The sequence below is a fragment of the Myotis myotis genome, unplaced genomic scaffold, assembly GCF_014108235.1.
Source record: "Myotis myotis isolate mMyoMyo1 unplaced genomic scaffold, mMyoMyo1.p scaffold_m19_p_7, whole genome shotgun sequence".
NCBI classification, from domain to species: domain Eukaryota; kingdom Metazoa; phylum Chordata; class Mammalia; order Chiroptera; family Vespertilionidae; genus Myotis; species Myotis myotis.
This window is the reverse complement of record NW_023416379.1, coordinates 20,097,529-20,121,633: the sequence shown is the minus strand read 5'-3', so window position 1 is coordinate 20,121,633 and position 24,105 is coordinate 20,097,529. Positions and strand designations below refer to the sequence as shown.

At 38.4% G+C, this 24,105-nt stretch overlaps 1 protein-coding gene across 13 annotated transcripts in view; it reads right to left on the bottom strand.

Moving 5' to 3' along the window:
• The window catches only part of L3MBTL3 (L3MBTL histone methyl-lysine binding protein 3), an 87,331-nt gene that overhangs the window by 2,367 nt on the left and 60,859 nt on the right, over positions 1 to 24,105 (bottom strand). For 11 of the 13 annotated variants that reach the window (XM_036316946.1, XM_036316951.1, XM_036316952.1 and 8 more), the window contains 8 exons: positions 22,896 to 22,981; positions 20,814 to 20,924; positions 17,658 to 17,772; positions 15,854 to 15,956; positions 12,627 to 12,776; positions 6,102 to 6,178; positions 5,448 to 5,617; positions 5,161 to 5,223 (listed from right to left, as the gene is read on the bottom strand). In XM_036316946.1, the coding sequence (XP_036172839.1) occupies positions 5,161 to 5,223; positions 5,448 to 5,617; positions 6,102 to 6,178; positions 12,627 to 12,776; positions 15,854 to 15,956; positions 17,658 to 17,772; positions 20,814 to 20,924; positions 22,896 to 22,981 (875 nt within the window). The other 2 variants (XM_036316955.1, XM_036316959.1) reach the window with 2 other exon arrangements.

The window sequence follows — 24,105 nt, the reverse complement described above, 5'->3', positions numbered from 1 at the left end:
CAAAAGAAAAGCAGTTACTAACAAGGGCAATTGACAGTGTAATTGGAAGAACATGAGATTGGTGTTAAGAGTTGTAGACTCTATACTGGTTCTTTCTCTACTTGGGTAACCATGAGAAACCCCCTTCTCGCTCTGCAGAATAGCGTACTTTGAGGTTCAAAGATATAATTCTATGAAGACGATGTCTAGTTTAGTGGGCAGAGTAAAGGAGTGGCATCTTTTAATATGACTTTTAGCTCCTGTGGAGTTCCACCATCTTAAAAGAAAGCAATTCACTTCTTTTTCAGTTTTCCTATTTTGTACAAAAAATAAATCATGCATTTGTTCTATAAGATCACACTGAAAACATTGACAGCGATATACTGTTATGTGTTGAATTGTGTCCCTCCCAAATTCATATGCTGAAGTCCTAACTCCCAATAACCTCAGAATGTGCTCTTGAAAAAAAAGTTTTTATTGATTGTAGAGAGAGAGAGAGAGAGAGAGGAAGAGAGAAACATCAACGTGAGAGAGAAATACTGATTGGTTCCTGAACCCGAAACCTGGATCTGTGTCCTGACTGGGAATCAAACCTGTGAACTTTTGGTGAACAGGATTAACACTCAACCAACTGAGCCACACGGGCCAGGGTCAGAATGTGATCTTATTTGGAAACGGGGTCATTGTAGATGGAATTAGTTAAGATGAGGTCATACTCGATTAGACCGGGCCCCTAAACCAACATGACAGGTGTCCTTATAAAAATGGGAAATTTGGAGAAGAGACAGATGATTTGGACAGAGAGGAGGAAGACGATTGAAGACAACACCATCTACAGTCAAGACACAGAGGCCTGGAGCAGGTCCTTTCCTCACAGCCCTGGGAAGAAGAAACCTACTTGTCAAAGACTCCTAGCCTCCAGAATTGGGTGGCAGTACATTTCTGCTGTTTAAGCTACAGGTTTATGGTATTTTGTTACAGCAGCCCTAGCAAACGACTACTACTCTAAATTCTGCAAACAGTTCATTAAATAAAGGCTGATATAATTAAATAGCTATTTCTTAAGATTTTCCTCTATCCTCAAAAATAAAAAAAGCCTGTGAATCTAAACTGTCTGTATACTTAATCAGTACTAGTAAGAGCTACAATCATCGTGTACCACTTCAATGAACAATTATGTGGGAAAAGTTGCTACTTTCTGGCAAGGAAATAGCCTGTTGTCTTAAAGGAGAAGGAAAGACATTCTGATGTTAAATTCTGAGGGTAAGACCTGTTAAGTGGCAGGTCTGAGAAATGCCCTAGTGTGTTTTGAGTCATTTCCTCTGGTCATTAGCTTGTGTTTTGACAGCCCTCGGATAAAGCAAGGCCAACCAGAGAGGCAGGTCTAATAACAACACTTCACTCAACCACGGCAGACCTTAGCAGAGTGAACGATGTGAGAGAAATCTTCCAAATCATGAATGAAAGTGTCAGCTAGCACACCTGTTCCCAAGGAGCTCACGCAAAGACTGACTGTTTTACTATAACCTTGGGCTCTACGGAGTCTCCTTCTGAAACTATGTAAGAGTTAAAGATGACGGATGACTTATGAATAGGACCATTCAGAGAGCAGTGAGGCTGGGATCTCAAAGTTGGAGTGGAATAAAGTTTCGGTAGATTATTATTTTTAAGGTTACACTGAAAAGGGAAAAAATCACCTGAAGCGAATACCAGTCTATTACAGCTGCTCTGATGCGTGGCCGTAAGGACAGGCCTCGGCTGGGAGAAGGCAAACTTAATTGAGAAAGTACTTTCTAAGAACAAGGATCACTGCAATGTATTATGGAGTTTATTTTTCATTTGTTGCTTTATTTTTTTAAAATACATTTTATTGATTTTTTACAGAGAGGAAGGGAGATGGATAGAGAGTTAGAAACATCGATGAGAGAGAAACATCGATCAGCTGCCTCCTGCACACCCCCTACTGGGGATGTGCCAGCAACCAAGGTACATGCCCTTGATCAGAATCGAACCTGGGACCCTTCAGTCCGCAGGCCAACACTCTATCCACTGAGCCAAACCGGTTAGGGCTCATTTGTTGCTTTTATAATACACCCAGATTGGCCCAACTGCAGAGATTAAGTATCTTGCTAAAGGCCCAAAACTAAGGGGGATGTGGAGTTCAGGGGGGGCTCCCACCTTCCATGCCATTGCTCTTCCCACTATACCCTCGGGTTCTTTTCTAGTGCTTTCCCTCTGCACACCACAGCAGCATGCTCTTTGAATGTCTTCCCAGAGTGTAAATAAATGAGTATATCCACTCATTTAAAACTTACTAACCATCTATTATGTTGCAAACACTCTTCTTGGGCTTGGACATACAGCAAAGAAAAAACAAACAAAAACAAACAAAACAAGCAAGCAAGCAAATAAAAACTCCCTGTGGAGGAGTTTACACTCTAGTAGTGGGAGACTGTAAGCAAAATTAATTAATTAGAAATGAATTAACAGTAATTAATTCTAAAAGGTGGTTAGTGCTCTGAAAAAAATCAGCTGGTTGAGGAGATGAGCGGGCAGTCGGGGCAGAGGTGGATGTGTGGTGGCAGGCGGCAATGTGAAGCAGGATGGTCAGGAAAGGACTAATAGAGAAGGTCACACCTGAGCAGAGGGAGTGAGCCATGTGAACCTCTGGAGGAAAAGCACTGCAGGTACAGGGGAGAGCTGGGTGTGCCTGCACAATCTGAGGGACAGCCAGGGGCCCAGTGTATGGGACATGTAAGCAGGGGGCAGAGCAGAAAACGTGGTCAGGAGTTGAGAAGGTACTGGAGTGTCAGACTGTAGGCCCTGGTGAGGATTTTGATTTTTCCTCTGATTTACTACTGAAAGGATAGGTATGGAGGAGTGACATGATCTGGCATGTTTTTGCAGGATCACCATGGCTCTGCTGGGAAGAGATTGTAGAGGAGCTAAAATAGAAGCAGGGAAACTGATTAGGAGGTATTGTCTTAATCCATGTGGGAGATGATAGTGGCTCAGACCAGAGGGGAAGTGGTGGAGGTTGAGAGAGAGCCAGAATCCCTATGTTTTTTTAAAAAAACACCCAATAGTGCCCTGGCCGGTTTGGCTCAGTGGACAGAGCATCAGCCAGGGACTGAAGGGTCCCGGGTTTGATTCCGGTGAAGAGCATGTACCTCGGTTGCAGTCTTGATCCCTGAGCCTGGTCAGGGCGAGTGCGGGAGGTAACCCATCAGTGTGTCTCTCTCACATTGCTGTTTCTCTCTTTCTCTCCCCATCCCTTCCACTCTCTCTAAAAATCAATGGAAAAATATCCTCGGGTGAGGATTATCAACAACAACAACAAAATACACCCAATAGAATTGTCAAGACATTAAATATAGAGTGTGTAAAAGAAAGAGAAGTCAAGAATGGTTTCAAATAGTAGCCCATCCTAACACCTGCACTTTGCCATTTAGAAATGACTTACATCTTTGTTTTACAACTTACCTCTAGAACTTTTTAAAACCAACACCTGCTGACCTTGCTAGGCATGTGAGAGCAAGAATTGTACCCTATTATCTCTCTGAATCAACTGTCTCACCGGAGCATTACATGGAGTGACATATACTGGAAAAAATTTACCAAGCTTTTTATAGGATGAATGAATAAAGGAATGAATATGTGAATGACACACGTGATATAGTGAACATTCACTGTCTTGCTTTGCTCCTCACAAGAAGGCTCTGGCTCTGAGGATAGTAGGTGCCTGAGGAGAGTCTCCAAAAATACTACACTATGAAGAAAAACCTCATTCAAAGAAATAACATATCATTGGAACCTGAATCATACTTAAACTACATAACAGAGCAAATCCAGGTGCATTATTTAGATATTCACAGAACTGAAGACAAAATTTCTAAAACAAATATACTTTTATAAATTTACAAATATAAATTTATTTTTTAATGTTTCTTTTTTTAAAAAGCATTTTCAAAGTAACAACGATGTGACACTTTCAAAGAAAGAAGAAAGCTCCCTGCAGGGGGTCTAAGTCTGTTCAGGGGTGGAAATTAACTAACAGTGGTCTACAGACACTTAGGGAAAGAAACTCAAAATATGAATATTTGCCAATTAAAGATCAACTAGAATGAAGATAAGGCATTTCTGAAATAAGAACACAAATCAGAAAAGTGCCGTTGAGAATCAGATCCATGTGCACGTTAACAGGCACCCAGCTGAAGCATACAAGATATCTAAGGGTGTCATGACGTTGGCGCCAGGGGCTGGGTTCTGAGCTCTCCTGCAACTCTTGCAATGCTCTTCATTGAAAGTGTGCAGTTCTTAAAGAACTGAGGCCAAACAAGGCATACGCATTTGTAACTGCAGACGGCAGACGTTGGAGAAAGCCTTCTGAGGTTACCTATTCCTTCTACCTTCTGGCCGCCAAGATGAGAGTGATAATTTGTTCCACTTGGAGGAGCTGATAGGCAAGTGGCTTACTGCTAACGGTCTCCAGTGAAGTGTCTCTTGCTGTACTCAAGCAGCATTACTTCTGGGGTAGTAGGACCCAAGTTCCTTTTTGTTCTAATGCTCCATACAGGTGATATCATTATTAACCATCCCTACACTGAAACCCTAGACCGGCAGATGAAAACAACTAAAAAAAGAATCTTCCAACAGCAGACTGTAATGAATATCAGTTATTATAAACATTACTGAGAAACATATAAGATCTAAAAGATTATTTTAGCAATAATGATAATAGTATTTATCATAAGTATCAAATGGAGTTAATCTTGGTGCTGTTAAAATTATGTTTGAAAATAAAATGGGAACTAACTTCCTGGTATTAAAAATAAAATGTTATGCCTTTTTTGTTTGTTCGTTTCTGTACTATAAACTATATAAATGCATGCTATTAAGTTTTGTGTTCATTGTTGTGTGTTTTTTTTTAAGTAATGAGTCTAGTGCTATGCTTTGGGGCATTATAAAGTGGTACAAATATTTCCTTTACACCTAATCTTATACAAAGACATTTTTATACAACTGATTAATGCTGCTTGTTAGACAACTCTCTATCGACTTGCCAATTTCAACATAATCCATCTCTTTCCACCTCTGCTGATGCAAAACATTTCACCCTTCACTGCATGTCAGTGCTCTGATCCCGTTAAGTTACAGGCTGCCATTTAGTGGGACACTTACTTCATCTTTAAATACCTTCCCATGCTCTTCACACCCAGGTAAGCTCTGTATGAATTCTGATACCTGTCAAAAATAAGATCAAAATTCCAGTTTAAAAAGAGGTCAGAATTCAAATTGCTCAGGTTCAAATTGTTGTATCTCTATGTTTTAGTTGTTTCTCTCAGAATAATTTATCTTTCAGAAAAAAAGGCAGCAACACCTCCCCCTCCCCCATTCACTGTGTTCACTCATTAAGTCAGTAGTACTCCCATATCTGGTCCTTGGAAGACAAAGGAAATAAAATATACCTCATCTGTGCTCCACTTGGAAACTTTACTGGCAGGGATTCCGGCTACAGTTGGCAGAAGTTTGCTTTGCTGCTCCCAGCGCAAGGGCAGACATGGAATTGGGGACTTAAAGGACAGAAAGACAGCGGACCGACGCTGTGCCTGTGGTACGCTAGGTTCTTCCCGGGCACCTGTCGATGGAAACAAATGGGAAATCGCTCTCTGAAAAACTGCAAAAGAAAACCCTAAATACCATAACATAATGAGCTGGGGGTGAGGCTCTAGTGAATTCATTTGTTCCTTTCAACATATAGTCCCTGAATAATTTTGCTCTCCTTTGCCTTTACTGAAGGCCACCTGAAAGTGACCACAAGACACAACCTGTAAATTCAACTTACATGTTTGCTACATCACCCACTGAAGACGTGTCATTATAACATTCCATGTTTCAGGTAAGATATTTGCCTTAGAACTCATAATTCCGAACTTAGGAAATTGTATTTGTTTTTCTCGCAGCTATATTTATCCTTAGCAATAAACTTTACTGCCTATGCTAATGGAACAAACCAATCGAATAAAGTTTATCTTTAATATAAAAGTGACTGCCACAGCCTAAATTTGATGGTTGAGTCTGACTAGTAATATCCATCCATAACAGGAGACTATTACGGCTACCTCTGGCTTCGTGTGACGTCTTCACTTCACTTTCTGTTCTCTCTTCGAATTCTTCTCTGACATCAGCGTGCTGATCTCTGCAAAACAAAACAGAACGAAACACACACACACACAGGCATTTCAATAGTTTGTTCAGCATTGCATCTCAACATCTATTTTTCTTAATTTAAAAACAAAAGGTGCCCTTTAAATGTTAGAAAGAATTTTTAGTTCTACTAAGAAGCAATTAATGCTAATAACATCTAAATGTTCATTTCCTCATGATCAATTTTCATTTACTGTTCAGAAAAGAGATTTCAAAGCTAAGAATGGTATTAAGATTAATTATTCTGGGAAATGTAACTATCGAATAATTCAACCTCAAATTGAGACATGTATTCATGAGGAATTTTACTTGTATTGTTTGGTAAGACAATTAAAAGACAGAAAATGCTTTCAATGTCCATATCATTTAATCAATTTACTATATATACTGAGTGCCAGGATCTGGGATTGAGGCTGAGATTGGCTCAGGAGAATCAAAATTCTAGGAAGCTTTGCCTGGCTTCATCAGTTCAAATGCATAGGCTGACCTGATCCCACTCTTTCTGACCAGGAATGATCTCATGCTAATCTAAACCTGACAAGGATGCTCTAAAATGGAATGGACTTATTACAATCTTACTTCATAGCTCTGCCCTTAAGTCAGAAACAAAAATGGCTTTAAAGAGAACCAGGCACACACTATTTATATTTTCTTTAAAGCTAGATTTCAGATATTTAACATTTTCCCACTGAGTTTAACCATTCTGAGTTCAACCCAAATCCCACTTTGAAATTCCCTGGAACTACCCAGGTTATGGTGCTGGCCTACACACCGTAGTGCTTTATAACATCCTATGCACGGTGTTCTATTGTTTCATAGGTGGTGTTACCTTTACAAATAGGCCCTGAGTAAATTTCAAGAAAAGGGCAAATACATTTGAAGCCAAATATGCCAACAAAATATAAAGGAGTTTTATGGTCTTCATTATAAAGGCACTCATTTACTCTCCATTTGGAATAATAATTTAACATAATGCTGTGTAACCTGTAAACAAGAGAGGTTCTATGTTTAGAATGGGGATGTAATAACAACACCTACCCCAGGAAGGCATTATGAGGATTAAATGAGGTAATGCAACTAAAAGTACCAAGAAAACTGCCTGAAATATAGGAATTTCTCTTGGGATTTTAGAATTTTCAAGAACCAACTTACTTCAACATTTTTTTTTTTTTTTGCTTGAAATATAATCATAGCTAAAATCTTACTCAAGAATACTCTTCAGGCTTTTAATTAAGACAGTGGAATCCACTCAAATGGAAAAATGTATTCTTTATGAGTCAGCATTCCCTTTCCCTCTGTAATTATGTGTCATGCTTTAGATGTCTTACTATCTTATTCTAATTATGCTTTGTGGTAAATATGAGCCAAACAAACATTAGAAGAGTAAATACATAATAACAGGATGGCATCTGAATGCAAACAACTGTATTTCCTCAAGTTTACTTATTTTCCATTTAAAAGCAATCCCCAGCTAATTATGTTTCAATCAGTTCCAGTTAAAAAGAATAATGAAACAATATGAAACAATCAATGATTTTGCTTCACTGTAGAAATTTAAGCCAATATCTCTAAATCCAACATGAGTTTGGCTTGACTTATAGCTTAAAATAGCCCCACCTTTCTCTTTCCAGACAATTTATTCTAATATCACGGGGCTTTATTAGAGCTGAAAAGCACCTGTACTCCCCAGTAACAAATGGGAGACACAGTGAATGTAAAAAAACACAGGATTTTCTGTTTTGAATGTTAAAAGAATGTCTCTTTGCATGTTCCTAGCATACCCTGCTCCCCCACTTAATTTCGGGGCTGAGATCACTCACAGGTAAAAATTCAGAGAATGAGAACCTCAGGGTCATATGTTAAAGGAATTATAAAAAAGTACTTGAATTGTTCCTAAAACACCTGATACAAATGAAGACGAGACCGTGCTTGAACAGCTTCAAGACAAGGAGGTTGCCATCTTCAAAACGATTCACAAAAAATGGCTAAACTGGTGGGAATGAAAACTTTTATGTCTATGGTGCTGTCCAGTTTGGCTCAGTGGATAGAGCATTGGCCTGTGGACTGAAGGGTCCTGGGTTTGATTCCGATCAAGGGCACGTACCTCATACCTTGGTTGCAGGCCTGGTAGGGATGAGTGCGGGAGGCAACCAATCGATGTGTCTCTCTCACATCAATGTTTCTTTCTTTGTGTCTCTCTCCCTCCCTTCCACTCTGTCTAAAAATTAATTGGAAAAAATACTACAGTGGGGATTAACAACAATAACAACAACAACAAAAAACTTTTATGTCTATGGATAACAGCCAAATAGAGTTTTTAAAATTAAATTCCTTTTGAGATGATACATTTGCAATAGTTTTAATAGTGTTTTAATAAAACATGGCCCGGGAGAGGTAAATATGATTTACTATTTACTTAGTGACTAAAAATAAAACATTGTGATTAATAAGCCTATCAAATTATAATTTAGCATATCAAAAAAAGGAATATAATGAGAAAATACATTGGATATTATCAAGTTGCAAGGAAATGCACTCCAGAAAACCTAGTCCAGCAATGAATCTAATCAATCCCCATAAAATGGGAAGTCCTAACCAATAAAGTGAGACTTGGGAAATAAAGAAAGACCAGGTATAAAAAAGAGGCTGCATTGCTTTCATGTTGTTGTAGAAAAGAACAGTCACTGCTTTTCGACTGTATATGAGTCTCCTGGGTCAGGAATTAGTGCTATTGGAGGAGACAAAACAAGAACCTGTTACACTGTTCCGCAACCTCCAAGGCATGCAACAATAGTGCGATGGTCTCTTTCACTGTCAATGGTTGCCTTGATGTCACAGCCGCTGGCATCAGAACTGAGTGTTTTAACTAAAATTGAGTTTCTCTCTGATGTACACAAATAACTGCATAAATATGACTGAGATTCCCGAGGGCCGAAATATTTTAAAACTTCCACAGCTACTAACCCATATCTGGTAGCCAGTTGTCAAAAAAGGGGAAGAGACTTTATAGCAGGCAAGGAATGACGACTCATTGAAATGACTTTCTCTAATCAGCAATGTCAAACTCTCAGGCCCAGAAAATCTTTGGAAGCAAAAAAAAAAAATGTTCCTGAAGATTCATAATCTTTTGAAATCCATCAAAACTGTTGGCTCTAAATTAATTGTATTCTAACTTGATGTTACAGTTTTTGAAAAGTAAATAAATTTGTATATGCTTATAGTTTCATCTTTCATGTTAGCTTGTTTTCCTATCTGTTTAATAGAGCCCTCCTTGAGGGTACAGACTGGTTCCTGGTGTGAGTGACAAATTTGATTCATCCTAAAAATATAAATCAGAGCGATAGCTACAATTTCTACAACTGCTTTATGCAATTCTCAGAGTGGAAAACAGCTCCTACAACATGAAAACCCATTTAACGGCCTATCATGAAGTGAACAGGCTGAAATTTTTCATTGCACTCAGCTTAGCAATGGGCACTTACTTGCTTTGCAAGGTAACACAAGCATTTAGCAGGTATTTGTTAAGTGCTTTATTGCGTTTCTATGGTTAAAACATTAATTCTGAGCTTAAAACATTAAGTAACTTTTACTAGAGTTAGCACCTAATATAGAAAACATAATTACGAACAGCTGCAGAGTAGATTTCATGAGAATAAGGCTATGTGGGATACATGACGATGTTCTTCAGCTGGTAATACACTGTGAAGTGTTCCTCCAGAGAAGTCTTTATAGTCCATAACGGTTCTCAAAGCCTGGTTTATAGATCACTTGCATCCATCACCTGGGGGGTGCTTGTTAAACATGAACTGGGGTGCACTGCATGTTTCCTGAATCAGTGATTAAATTATTACATCATTTAATAATTCCTCCTCAAATATCTAGCCTGGAGATCTTACAAAACTGAAGAAGTACGCCGTTTTACTGGAACAAAAAGGTTATAGAGCAGTGGCCTTGACGTTATATAAGATGTGTCTCCTGGGAAGGCTGGTGGAAAACCGTCAATGGCATCACGTGTGAGACAGGAAAGCGAGGAATGAGGGGCCTGCGCGCCAGTCTAGAGGAGACGATGAAGCTTCCCTGAGGAAGTGCGTTAACCTGGAGCCGGCAAGATGAGAGACGAGCTGGTGGGAGATGGTTGTAGGCAGAGAGAAAAGATGTCGTGGCTGCAGCATTACGTTTTAAAAAAAAAAGCCTGGTAGAGATGAAGCAGGGGAGTTAGGCAGGAGCCACATCCAGACTTAGGGTCTAAATTCTAAGAGTAATGCAGTCACTGGAAGGTTTACTCCCAGGTCAGTTTTTAAAATGCAGACTCAGGCTCTACTGAAAGATTCCAGTGGGCCAGGCTTCCAAATCTGAACCTTGTGAGACCCCAGGGAATCTGACCTGAAGCCGAGTTTGGGAACCGCTGCTGTGGACAGCAGCTGTCCACGAGTCTGTCTTGAGCAGGTGGCCTGTGAGCTGGCCCTTAAAATAATGCTGGCCCGTTTCTTTGCTGCTTTCAGGTTACACGTTGAATAGAGCTCTCGAACGAGATGACTCTCGTAATATCAGGTTACCTCTGTCTTCCTTTCCCATCAGCATTGCTCACGTGGATGTAATTTCCCACTCAGGATGTAATACCTTTTCTTTGCATCATTCTAAATAATTTACTAAAATTGGGATTTTTTTTTTTAATGCCCTTTGAGTCAGCAAGAGACAGTTTGCAGCACCAGAAGCCGACCCTGAAGCGAAGATTTGACTGCCAAGTGGTTTACTTGGGAGTGAGGAATAGTATCTGTGTAGGACTGGGGATGGGAGGAGGGTGAGGGAGAGACAGGGAAGGGACAGCAGTGAAAGCTTCCTTGCTGTACTGGCTACCCCCTGGACAGCAGCAGCACAGGCCTGCTGGGGAAACTCTGGGAGTCTGTGGAACACACATCTCAGTTTTCCCACATGGGGGTGAGGGAGCTGGGCTATTTACACAGCAGTTCCCTTCATCAGAGAGGGAGGTGCAGGGAAGGCAGGACACACTAATTCCCCTGCACATCTGCCCTGCTGCATGGCGGGCAACGCAGCCAGACCAGGCTCATCCTGCAGGAGAGTGAACAGGTGAGACAGGGGGAAGTCAGGAGCTGCGTGCCAAAGTGGGAGTGGAGTGGCCAGGGGAAATGGACTGGATGCTGACGGCGCTGACTGTGCCATCCCATTCACCAATCTCCGATGCTGGGCGGTCATCAGAATGAGAAATATGCTGGTGTTGCTTTATATCCAGGTGCTGCCATGATAGATAAATTAATAGTGTCACTTACTTCTGCCCCGAGGAGACTCTGGCCCCAGGAATCTGGCCCGGAGTCTAGACAGTTAGCAAAGTGCCTGCAAGTTGGTACTACCGGCCCTTTGGAGAATTTTGCTGATGTTTTAAACAATATCATGGCTTTTGAAAAATCTAAAACTCTAGGTATTCTTCCCACCTAGTGAGTCAATGAACTCTGTACCTCTAATTACTACTCTGTGAATTAGTACTTTTATTTGTCTTAGGGTAAATTTCTTTAAGTGATATATCCTCATTTTAGTGTGCTGGGTTGGGTAAATGAGGCCATGTCATATTAGTCATGGTTTGGAGGATTTAAAAAATCATCACTGTTGTTAATAATCAAAGAGGTTACCCCATGCATAGGGCAAAATTGCTTGTCTAAAAGGATATTGATGCTGGAAATGCCACTACTCCATAACACTGCTGTGAATTCAGAACCAGATGCAGTAATCCAAATATCCACTTGTTCTTTCATGAGGACAGAAGTAGTACAATATGAAAATAAACAAAGAACTATGTGCCTTAGATTTTAAAATGCTCCATAAAAGAAACCCCAAACTTAAGCATGATGGAGCATCTTTCTATTAATCTGCTGTTTCTTTCAGTAATGGCCTCAGGTAATATAAAGGCACAGACCACATACTTAAAGATATGTCACAAATAGCTTAGTTCTTTACCTAATATAATCCACTGAGGCGAAAACATCCCAACTCAACTCTAGAAGGGAAATCAAAACCAAATGACTGAGTTTATAGTACAATTAACATTTTAAGGTACTTGAAGTAAGGTATATGTAAGCACTTGGTATATAATGACCATTAAAAAGAAATAATGTTGACAAGGAGTTTGCCATCTTTGTAACAATAGCTGGTTCTATATAAATATTGACCAATTCATTCAACACCAACCAAGTTCCACTAAAAGAAGAAATAAGAAACCCTGCCTGACTTAAATGTGCTTGTGTGAATACTTCCCTTAATTAAAAAAAAGTTCAAGTGCTGATCCCCACCATCCTTTCACACTTAATGGGGTGTATTTTCAATAATGTACATGAAAGTATTACCATAGAACATAAAAACACGTAAGGCAGAAAACCTCTTTCTACCAGAGGACTTCTAAATAACACTAATGCCATCACGTAAATTACCTGATTTCAGGAGATGAGGAGATTTCATTTGTGTCTGTCCTTTTATTTCTTGGAAATGATGGACTAGCCGGAGGCATCTCCCCACTTAAGCGATCTGGGAAGATGCGGTCTTTGTTTAAATTGATTTCTGAATAAGGACAGCTGGCAGCACTAAATATTAAAAGAAAAAGAATAGAACATTCCCATTAGAAAACACTTCTTCCAACTGAAATGGCAGACTACAGAATATGAAATTCCAAAATTTAACTGAACAAGTTAAATGTATTTATATGTATGATTAAATAGTATGAAATAGTTATCTTTAAAACATAATTTGTTTTGTTTGAGGAGCTCGGGGGGAGGATGAAGAAGGTAAAGGGGGTCAAATATATGATGATGAAAGGAGACTAGGCACGAGATATGCAGAATATGGACTTTTATATGACTTTAGTTCTCCTTTAAACTCCTCCCATTCTTTGACCTCTCAGAAGACCAAATGAATGAATCAGCAAAGGGAAAACACCAGGACACAGCCAATGTTAATTAGGCCATCTGGCTACTGAATCTGCCCAGAGAGAGAATACTGTATCCACATCCAACTCTTTTACTGATCATTTCGATTTCGGCAGTTAAAAACACTACGTTCTAAATTCCACTGTTGAGATACATGTCCTATTTCAAACACGTCTTAGATCAAACCCAACTATTACAATTTTCAGACAAGCCAACAACAAATGCTAGTCAAAACATAGGCCTTTGCTTGCATGTTCATACATTTGAGTATTCTTGCTAAGAGAGAAATTTTCTTTGTTATCTACGCAAAGAATGCATGTTTTGATTTATGCAGTTTCTCAGTAAATTAATCCAAAGAGAGTTTTCTCATTATGTTTCCTTAAACACAGCATTCTCAGCAAGGACAAAAATAAGTGCCAGTGAAATGAGCCTTTCAGAGCATATCCATGATGCAGCAGCCTTTCCACAAGTCTACTAATGAAATGGAAAATAGTCTGTGTCTGTTAAAAATTAATATCCTGCCAGATAAAGAGCTCCGAGTGTTGTAAATAGGAGATCAGAGTCAGGAGACTAAGAAAAGCCCATGGAAGGGTTTGAGGACAAGGAAGATCGGCCTTGGGGAGGAGCTAACGACCCACTAGTTCTCTGAATTGCATCCTCCTCCCTGAGGCTCTAGGCAGACTTATGCACAGACCTACCAGTTATGCCCTAAACACAGCTTCTTTACCAATGCATGTCTTTTAAGGCGTAAGGTCTACTTCTTCTCTTGTTCCAAAAAAATAAGTAATTATTTACTATGGTTCTAATTACACTGAAATATTGCCTTATTACATGTCTCAATAAAGTCTTCCATGTAAAGGGGGTGTGGCCAGTGGAAGGACAGCACAGTTGGGGAAAGGAGGTCCTGGGAGTGGCCAGGGCCATGGGGGCGGTAGTGGGGGAACGACTCTCCACCACAACCTGGCAGTGACAGGCAGAACTCTTGGCTCGGTCCAAAAGCACTCCAAAAGAGACCACGGACATTGCCATTGGTGGGTTTTCTTCCCAGAAGGCCCAAAATGTATCTTTTTAAAAATTTTCTACTGCAGCCCAATAAAATGTCTTTTTCTTCATAGATACATGTGTCTAAGTTTCCATATTTAGTTACCATTCTGTGTCTCTATTTTAATTATGTACAGCTTATATATAGTTCCATTTGTCCATGAGATATTTGAGGGTTGGGTCTGGGACTCATTCATGGAGCAGGGCCTTCACAGGCAGGGAGAAGAAAGTGCCCAAGAGCACAGACCCGTGAGTTACACTGACTGCTGCTCCCAGCTCCCTCCTCAACTAGCTGTCAGTTAGGCAAGTCAGTACACCTCCAAGTGCCACAGTGGCCTCTTCAAAAATTCAGAGACAGTAACAGTTCTGTATTTTAGGGTCATTTGAAGGTCATCTAATATAGGTAAAACAATCAGTGCAATATCTCACAGAGCAAATTAATGCTCAATAAATGTTAGCTATTAGGGAAAAAAACTGCTGCTGCTCAAAAACATTTATTGAACAAAAGAATTTATAAATATCTAATGGAAATTCAGCATGTTAATGAGTTATTTCTGGCATTTAGGCTTACATAATGTCTGAAAATAATCCAGTCTTCTTTACTTCGGAATAGTAAATAACTTCTAAGATGCAGTATTTTTAACTCAGCTTAAATTAATCATATAACTTTTGGATTGCAATCATACAAACAACAAAAAGGGTTTCTAAATGGATATTTGCAAATGGAATCATCACCCTTTCTCTGCTCAGACTTTTTACTCTAGAACATCCTGAACCTCATAAAAATAACTCAGGAGGAGGTTTGCAAAAGGAAGATAAGCAGCACTGTAGAGAGGTGGTAGAAATGCAAGAGGAAACTATATAAAGAAGAAAATAATCACACCAATTTTACTACTCCTATTAACTCTCAGAGAAACAGCCAGAGCAATGTTTAGATGTTTTAAAGACCTGGATTCACAACCTGTACACTCTAGATAAACAAGGAATCGTTTTTCTTACTGGGCAATCCAATTAGCAAGCAGGTAGAACAGTTACTTTAACATATACCTACATAGATAATACGTTTGTTCTTTAAAAATAACCACACTTAAATAATAGCAATTTCTCAGTATTTCATGAAAAATTTTAAAAATCTAAAAAAGACCCCAGATTGCCTAAATAATACATCAAATTTCAAATGTATAAATTTGGTTTCTTTTTTAAGTTAATTAGGGGTAAGAGGAAAATATAGAAAAATGCTTTTTTGATCAACACATTCTCATGTTTGACTATATTTGTGCTTTTTGTGATCTTAACTAATCTACAACAATATTACCTCTTTGTATTCAAATTGTTGTCACCCAATCATATAATTTGTTCTACCAAACAAATATTTCCAACAGGACCTACCTTCTTCTCATTATTGTTCAACCCAAAATAACTGTTTCAGAAGCTAAGTGTCTACACTAGTCACAAAAGCCAAATAACTAGAGTAAATCTATTTTAAACTGTGAATACATTCTCTCCCAGGAAGATTTAACTACAGATATGCTCTGGGTTTTTACAGGATCACCATGGTAACCACAATTCCTATGGATCTGAATTTAAAATTAGTTCACATCTATTCAGTATACATGAAAACCATTATCTTGTACATATAACACCCCCTATCTGACCAGATAAGGAATCCCCACGTGAGCCACAGCACCCCATACCTCTGAGGGCCCAGATGTTTCGCTCTCTTAAAATGACCAATCCCTTTACATCCTGGGGTTGAGCATCCACCTTGTTCTGAAGCTTCCATTAGCTCTAAGGGGCCTATGACAAAGCAAAGGAGAAAAAGGAAAAAGAAAGAAGGAGCATAAAGTTAATCAGATTGTAAGAGTGGAAAAATCCAATTCGGAATCAATACATAAATTAGTACATATAAACAAAAAAAAGAAAGAGATCCTATAGAAGTAAAAATGTCTTCAAAGTCTCTGCTTCTAAAGGTGCTCCCCCTATGACTTTGTTCACACTATTTTGTCTTTTTTCAATAGTAAACTTTCATCTAAATCCCTTTGAAAATGTCACAAATTCCAGAGATACCTAATCTGAATTAATGAGAAGATTCTAAACATTTTTTTTCAAGTAAATAACATAATATATGAATCTTATACTGTGAAAACTTTAAACACACTGGAGACAAAAAACCAGTTACAGATCCCAGTCAAGCTACTCCCTTTCCACATTTCAAACTCAGTTAATATGAACCCTCCTAGATGTGGGTCTGATACACCCAATACATGTATCAGGTTTTTTGTTTTGTTTTATTTTGCCACATGAAATGACAACACAGATGTGTACTATTCTGAAAGGTTCTTCTTTGGTCTTTAAGTTAAAGGCCATGTCTTATAAATTGTTCCATCTCAATAGTAATAGTCTTTATGACTGTTGTATAGTATCTGCTGTATGAGTGCACCACAGTTTATTTAACCCATATTTGTTCCCAAGTCTTGTTACATTAAATATGCTGAAAACAATACCATGTCTTAAAAAAATAATTTTAAAAAAACCTGTAATGTTGCCCTAGCTGGTTTGGCTCAGTGGATAGAGCATCGGCCTGCGGACTGAAAAGTCCCAGGTTTGATTCCAGTCAAAGACACGTGCCCGGGTTGCGGGCTCATCCCCAGTGGGGGGCTTGCAGGAGGTAGCCGATCAATGATTCTCTCTCATTGTTGATGTTTCTATCTCTCTCCCCCTCTCCCTTCTTCTCTGAAATCAATAAAAATATATTAAAAATAAATAAATAAAAATAAATAAAAACTGTAATGTTCACTAAGATAATTGTAGATTCGCATGCAGTCATAAGTATGGGAGATCCCTTTAAAAAAATATTTTTCTTGATTTTAGAGAGCGAGGAAGGGAGGAGGGGGAGAGAGAGAGAGAGAGAGAGAAAGAGAGAGAGAGAAACATCAATTGGTTGCCTCCTGTATGCACTCTGGCCAGGGACTAAACCTGTAACCTGGGCATGTGCCCTGATAGGGAACTGTGCTGGTGACCTTTCGGTGCACAGGAAAATGCTCAACCAACTCAGCCACACAGCCCAGGGCCAGAGGGAGATCCCTTGTACACTTTGTCCAGTTTCTCCCAATGACAACATTTTGCAAAACTATATTATAACTCACTATTAGGATATTGACAATGATACATTAAATTTTGATAGTCTAACAAACTGCCTTCTAAAAATTCAGTACTAATTTTAAAAGGTGATGACCACTTCTAAATAAAAGTAAAAGAATGTCTATACTCACTTTACTTTTTCAGATATTAAATTTTTTCTTTTATTTTTGCTCCAATTAAAAATGTAGTAAGAGAGAAAAGAATTACATAGAGAAGAAATGTATAGTATAATTATTTATTAATTATCACATTGTTTCCCATATGAATAACTATAAAGAAAAGAGAATAAGGGAAAAGGAAATATTAAGCATTATACAAGAAAATGGAAACATTTTTCGTTATCCTTGGGTTTCTTACTCAAAGGAGGCTGAAGAGGATGCCCAGTTTTTGAACACCAGCCGACAGGGTGAATATCAGGAGAATCTGCATCTATCCAGTAATCATAGCAACTATTCCAGCCATCAAAGTGAACCTGGATAACAAAAAAGAAATTTAGCAATTCAGGTCTGCCCATCATAACCATATTCATTCTCTTCTAACTTATATAGTATGTTTAATACCAAATAAATTGTTTCAATTATTTAAATTACTTCATCCACACTATGAGAAAAGGAGCACTTTTGACCTATCTTCAAATTATCTAACCATCAATAAATGTCTTGTCAAAGGCACTTTTTTGGCAATACTTCCACAGGTATGTTACATATACTTCCCAATAAGCAACTTGAGTAATTAACATGTTCATAGAAGCAACACCAAACGCTCATTAATATTGCTAAAGTAATGCAAAAATCAGGAAAGCAAGGGACAGTGGTAGGGGAGAGTGGGGAGGCAGGAGGACCTTTTGTATAAATGTCAACTCTCGCCGAAACCGGTTTGGCTCAGTGGATAGAGCGTCGGTCTGCGGACTGAAAGGTCCCAGGTTCGATTCCGGTCAAGGGCATGTACCTGGGTTGCGGGCACGTCCCCAGTGGGAGATGTGCAGGAGGCAGCTGATCGATGTTTCTCTCTCATCGATGTTTCTAACTCTCTATCTCTCTCTCCCTTCCTCTCTGTAAAAAATCAATAAAATATATATTTTAAAAAAAAATGTCAACTCTCCTAAAACAATGTTTAAAACACTTTTAAAAAATGCAATGCCCTATTAAATATACCCATTTTACATAATACCCCTCCATCAAATGCATTTTAGCTATTTTTTCCCCTCATAAATAATTACAAGATCTCTCCAAGAGGTTTTACAGAGTGGTCAGCGTCACCATCTTTATTGGGCACCCAGGTAAAAGGGCTGGTGATCTTTCAGGCATGGTCACTAAGAAACGGCTGCATATCTTGTAGTATTACGTATTTTTTATCTTGTAGGGTGGAAGATATACTGACAGGCTATATACATGATGGGACATAAAGTAGGTTTACAGTTGTGCATACATGAAACAGAGTTGATTCTTGTATCATTATTTATTAATTAGAGGCCCGGTGCAAGAGATTCGTGCACTTGGGGGGGGTGAGGGTCCCCTCAACCCGGCCTGCGCCCTCTTCCAGTCCAGGAGCCCTCAGGGATGTCCGACTGAGGGCTTAGACCCACTCCCCACTGAAGCTTGAGTGGGCCTAAGTCCTCAGTCAGGCATCCTTAGTGCTGCGCTTGGCAGCCATGAGCCCGGCTTCTGGCTGAACAGCACTCCCCATGTGGGAGCGCACTGACCACCAGAGGGCAGCTCCTGTGTTGAGCGTCTGCCCCCCTGGTGGTCAGTGCACATCACAGTGACTGGTTGTTCAGCCGGATTCATGCACCAGTGGGGTCCCTTGGCCTGGCCTATGGGAAATGGGCCGAAATCAGCTCTCCGACATCCCCTGAGGGGACCCAGATTGCGAGAGGGTGGTTGTGGGGTGATGCACCCCGGAGTCAGGCTCCCTACTCTCTGGTTCTGGGTGCATCACCCAAGAACTGCAACTGCAAAGTCACCGAAGCTCGGCAGCTCCTGCGTTGAGCGTTTGCCCCCTGGTGGTCAGTGCGTGTCATAGATACCAGTCGGAGCGTCTGCCCCCTGGTGGTCACTGCACATCACAGCTACCGGTCAGATGGTGAAACGGTTGGACGGTCGCTTAGGCTTTTATATATATAGATTATTATATTGTTTTCCAAATAAACAACTATACATCTACTTTTGCCCCTTACTGTATGTTTTAGTTTTAAATCAAGTTTGCTATCCAGGTTTCCTTTTTAAAGTCTATGAATCTCTTACTCCTTACAAGACATTAAAAACTGAACAATAAATATTCTAGAAGAATGCATGAGTGAATGTATTGGTAATCATAGAGTGGAACAGCCCTTCTAAGCAAGACTCCAAACTCAAAAGTCATAAAATAAAAGACAACTAACAAGAAAATATATTTGAAAAAGGTTTAGATCTTCCATTATTTATAAAATTTTAATATTAAGTCATTATATAATGTTAAAAATACCGAATTAAATGTTAAAATTTCTATTTTATAGAAATACCACATTTGAAAAACCTCATACTCAGATTTTTCATGTTATTTTACAATTTATTTTCTTATACATTATCTCACTAAAGATATTTAAGGGTTTGATTTTTTTAGCAAAAAATTAGACTTCTACAGCTTAGGACTGTGACCTAGTTCTGCCATTGCCCTTAATCAATAAGGAATTCATTATAGTCTTTCTTAGCCCCAGCCTCATTGACAAAATGATAATAACATAAACCTCTCACATGATTATCACCACAAATGTTACCCTGTACACCTTGTAAATCTAACATCTGGCTGTGGTTAAAACTATTGTCATACCTAACAGAGATTCTAAATGATCCTGTGAAGCAAGCAGAACACACACTGTTCTAGTTTGTGGCGAATTTAATGCTGAAACCAGAAACCAAGACTAGAAGTTCTGACTCCTCCCCTGAAGCGGCTGACACCCTTCACTTCATCACACTCAGACGCGACAAGCCAGACCCATCCTCCTGACATCTGCTTACTTTTAGGAGAGGGACTCGGCTTTTAGTACCCCAATTCTAACTAAAAACCGATTGTATTCATAAAATTATTTCTCTTTACTTGTCCTGTATTAAAAGACAAGATATCCTTCTGAAAAGTCTACATATAACATACCCCATCAAATAACATTAGCCTTCAACTTTTTTTAAAAAGAGCATACTACTGGATAGTAAGCTATTCTATTCAGAGGAAATGTCTGTATTATCTACGTAAGAAGTCTTCTCTTAATTATGACTCACTTTTACTATATTAAGTGTGTGTTTGGAGAAAGTAGACATGACATTAAAAGCTAGTCATAATTAAAGAAAAAACTTACATAGATTAAAGAAAAAAACTGGGTAAATACTGACTATGAAGATGCACAGACACTTAATTTGCCTAGCCCTGTGGTTTTACTAATTTAATTGTAGGACTTTACAAATTAAAGCTCTGCTGAAGTTTCCATCCAAGACGTCTTGCAACAAAAGGCAAAGCAGAACCACAACAGAAAGCACTCACTTTTATTCGGTGATCATCTGTGTCTGCAACTGTGGCCACTCTAATAAACATGGGATTTCTTTTGTCTATGACCTCCAGCTTCATTTTTTTCTGGAATCCATGTGGAGGTTTCTGCCACAAAAGGAAATTTTATACAGTGAAATTAAGGGGAAGAGAAGGTAGGCTCTATGTCGCAAAAATAGAATTAAAAAAAAAAATTAAATTAAAAAAGATGAGCCATTCAGAAAACCAGCCTTTCAAACCCTCAAATGTCAAGAATGGCTTTGGACTTCACCCTCCCTTATCAAAAGCACAATCCCACATCACATGGCCAAACCTAGTCTATAGAAGCAAATAGAAAGCAAAAAAATCTTAAGATGAAATTAAAAATATTTTGATTATTCGCCGAAACCGGTTTGGCTCAGTGGATAGAGCGCCAGCCTGCGGACTGAAAGGTCCCAGGTTCGATTCCGGTCAAGGGCATGTACCTTGGTTGCGGGCACATCCCCAGTAGGAGATGTGCAGGAGGTAGCTGATTGATGTTTCTCTCTCATCCATGTTTCTAACTCTCTATCTCTCTCCCTTCCTCTCTGTAATTAAAAAAAAAAAAAGAAAAATAATTTAAAAAATATTTTGATTATTTGATTAGCCACAGGGAAGACAGAATTTTTTTTCTCATCAGAGGGAGCTACCTTGGCAAAAATCAACAAGCATGAAAAGTATTTTTTAAGAGAACATTAAAATGTCAGAATTAAGACATGAAGATTAAAGGTGGCAATGAAAGCATAAAGCCGAAGGTATCTTTGAAAGAAGAAAATTAGCACTCAAAACATACCATATAAAAAAACACACACACAAAAAAACAAACATGCCATATCGAATCACTCTAGTAGGAACAGGAATGAGATTAAGGACTCAAATGGTCAGCAGAAAGCCTTAAACCTCTGAAAACGCTAGGGCTACTAGTAGAAGGCAAGGTAATTATTTGCTATGTTAGACAAATATCTTAAATTTTCTGAAATTCACACCTCTCTTCTGTAAAATGGGTGAAGTAAAAGTGTTTCTCTGAAAATTAAGTGCAAAAATTATGTACAGCATACAAAAGAATTAATACGGCACCTAAAAGCCAACTAGAGAAATCTTAGAGAAATCATTAAAAATCCTAGCAACTTATACACAAAAGGACAATTTAAAGAAAAGTATTGTTTATAATGCTTACGCAACATAAAAATGTTTATATTTAACATATCTTTTTTTACCTTTAAATTCATGGAAAATATAAATTATGAAGCAAGTTTTTTGAGATGGGAAAATTTTTTAAATACATTTTATTTCTTATTTTTCCCTTACACAGAAATGAGGTTTACTTTGAATTTTAATACCAAGAAACAATGACCCAAGTATAGAAAGATAATATAAAAGCAGATGACCTTGTATTTTGGTAAGTAAACATGCTAATTTATAGCAACAAAATAAAAATAGCACCTCAGCTTGCCATGAACAAATTAAAAGGAATTATTGAATATAATTTACATTAGAAAACAATGCCCTGTCCTGCTTGGTCTTTCAGAATACCTAGCTGACCCTGGCCAGTGCGGCTCAGTTGGTTGGAGCATCCTCCCACACACCCATTAAAAGGGGTGGCAGGTTTGATCACCGGTCAGGGAGCATATCCTGGTTGTAGGTTTGATCCCCAGTCAGGGCATGTGCAAGAGGCAACCTATCAATGTTCTCTCTCACATCTATATTTCTCTCTCTCTTTCCCCTCCTTCCTTACTCTGTGTGAAATCAATTTAAAAAGAACAGCTAAAAAAGAGAAGTTTGTTCTACGAACAACTGACTCCACACCAGCTCAAACAGAATTATTTTCCAAGGAGCTTTAAAGTACAAAATGGAAGTAGTTTTTAGGTGCCAACAACAAAAACAACAGTAACAATTTGACTTTCAAAATTATAAAAATTCAGAAACATCATTCTGGCCTTCTGTTTCCCTCCCATTCCTATTCCAATTCATCAGTACTATCTCTTTCTGTTCTTAAATTTCAATGAATGAACATTATCACCGACACAAATTAGTCAAACAGTATGAAATATACTCTCTCACCACTTTGAAAGCTCTTGCAGGAGCAGGCAAAGAATTGGTTTCTTCTAAATATTTATCCCAAGAAAAATGTTTCACATTTGGATAACCTAAGAGTGAAAAAAATTAAATCCTATTAGGTTTAACCAAAATGATAGTGAGAACCACAAATTGACCTATAATAGTATGAAATGCTATCATTGTAACATAGGAAGTTATGTTTTTATTACACATAATTACTTTAAACTAGTTCAACATTCAGAACTATTTATAATAATGAAATTGCTTTCATCGTGATCATGATTTCCCTATCAACTTTTAAATGAAAATTTTATATGTATATGTACAATTTACAGTCTCAGGTAAGAATAGTATTATAACACAAGACACATACAAAAACACATTAACACACAAGCATAAATACGTTTTAATCTTGCGATTTTACTTCTAATACTCTAGGAAATTCTCATATATGTATTACAAAGACAATTGTAGATGTTAAATGTAAATACCAGTTAAATGACCATCACTATAGAACTGTGCAAAAAGCTATATAGTACATATAAAAGAATTTATTAAAAAGAATGAGGTAGATTTATATATACTAATATGTGATATATTCCAGATATATTGTCATATTGTTAGATAAAACAAACATGACAAAATATACCATGTCTAAAAGGAACCGCCCTTCTTCCCTCCTGCCCCCTTGTCCTTTCTCCAGGGTTCAAATTCCATTAGGCAGCCCCAGGCAGGAATGAATGGTAGCCCCGAGCAAGAATTAACAATAGTCCAGTAGAGTGCGAAACTGATTACATAAAGGGGACTGAAAACACCAGTAAACATATTATAAACAACAGAAGCCAGATTTCTCATGGACTAAAACGAGAGGTATAATTACGCAAAGTAAAAACTAGAATAAACTCAGTATTGTGAAATATGAATTAGAGCTAATAATAAAAACTCATGGTTTTTAATATGTATAAATGACATAAAAATAACGATGAATAAATTGTTATATATTTACATATTTCCTATGTCTACTGAGAAGATGGAAGCAGCAACACCCCAACAGCAATGAGCCCATCTAGTGTCCAGATCTTATTTTCTAAATATCCTTCTCTAGTAAAAAGAACCATACAGACTGGGAGAAATGGTTGCCTTTAGGGTTGGGTCAGGGAAGGTACAAGATAAGCCTAACTGAGCCAGAAAGTAGGACTTTCTCAAAAGGATA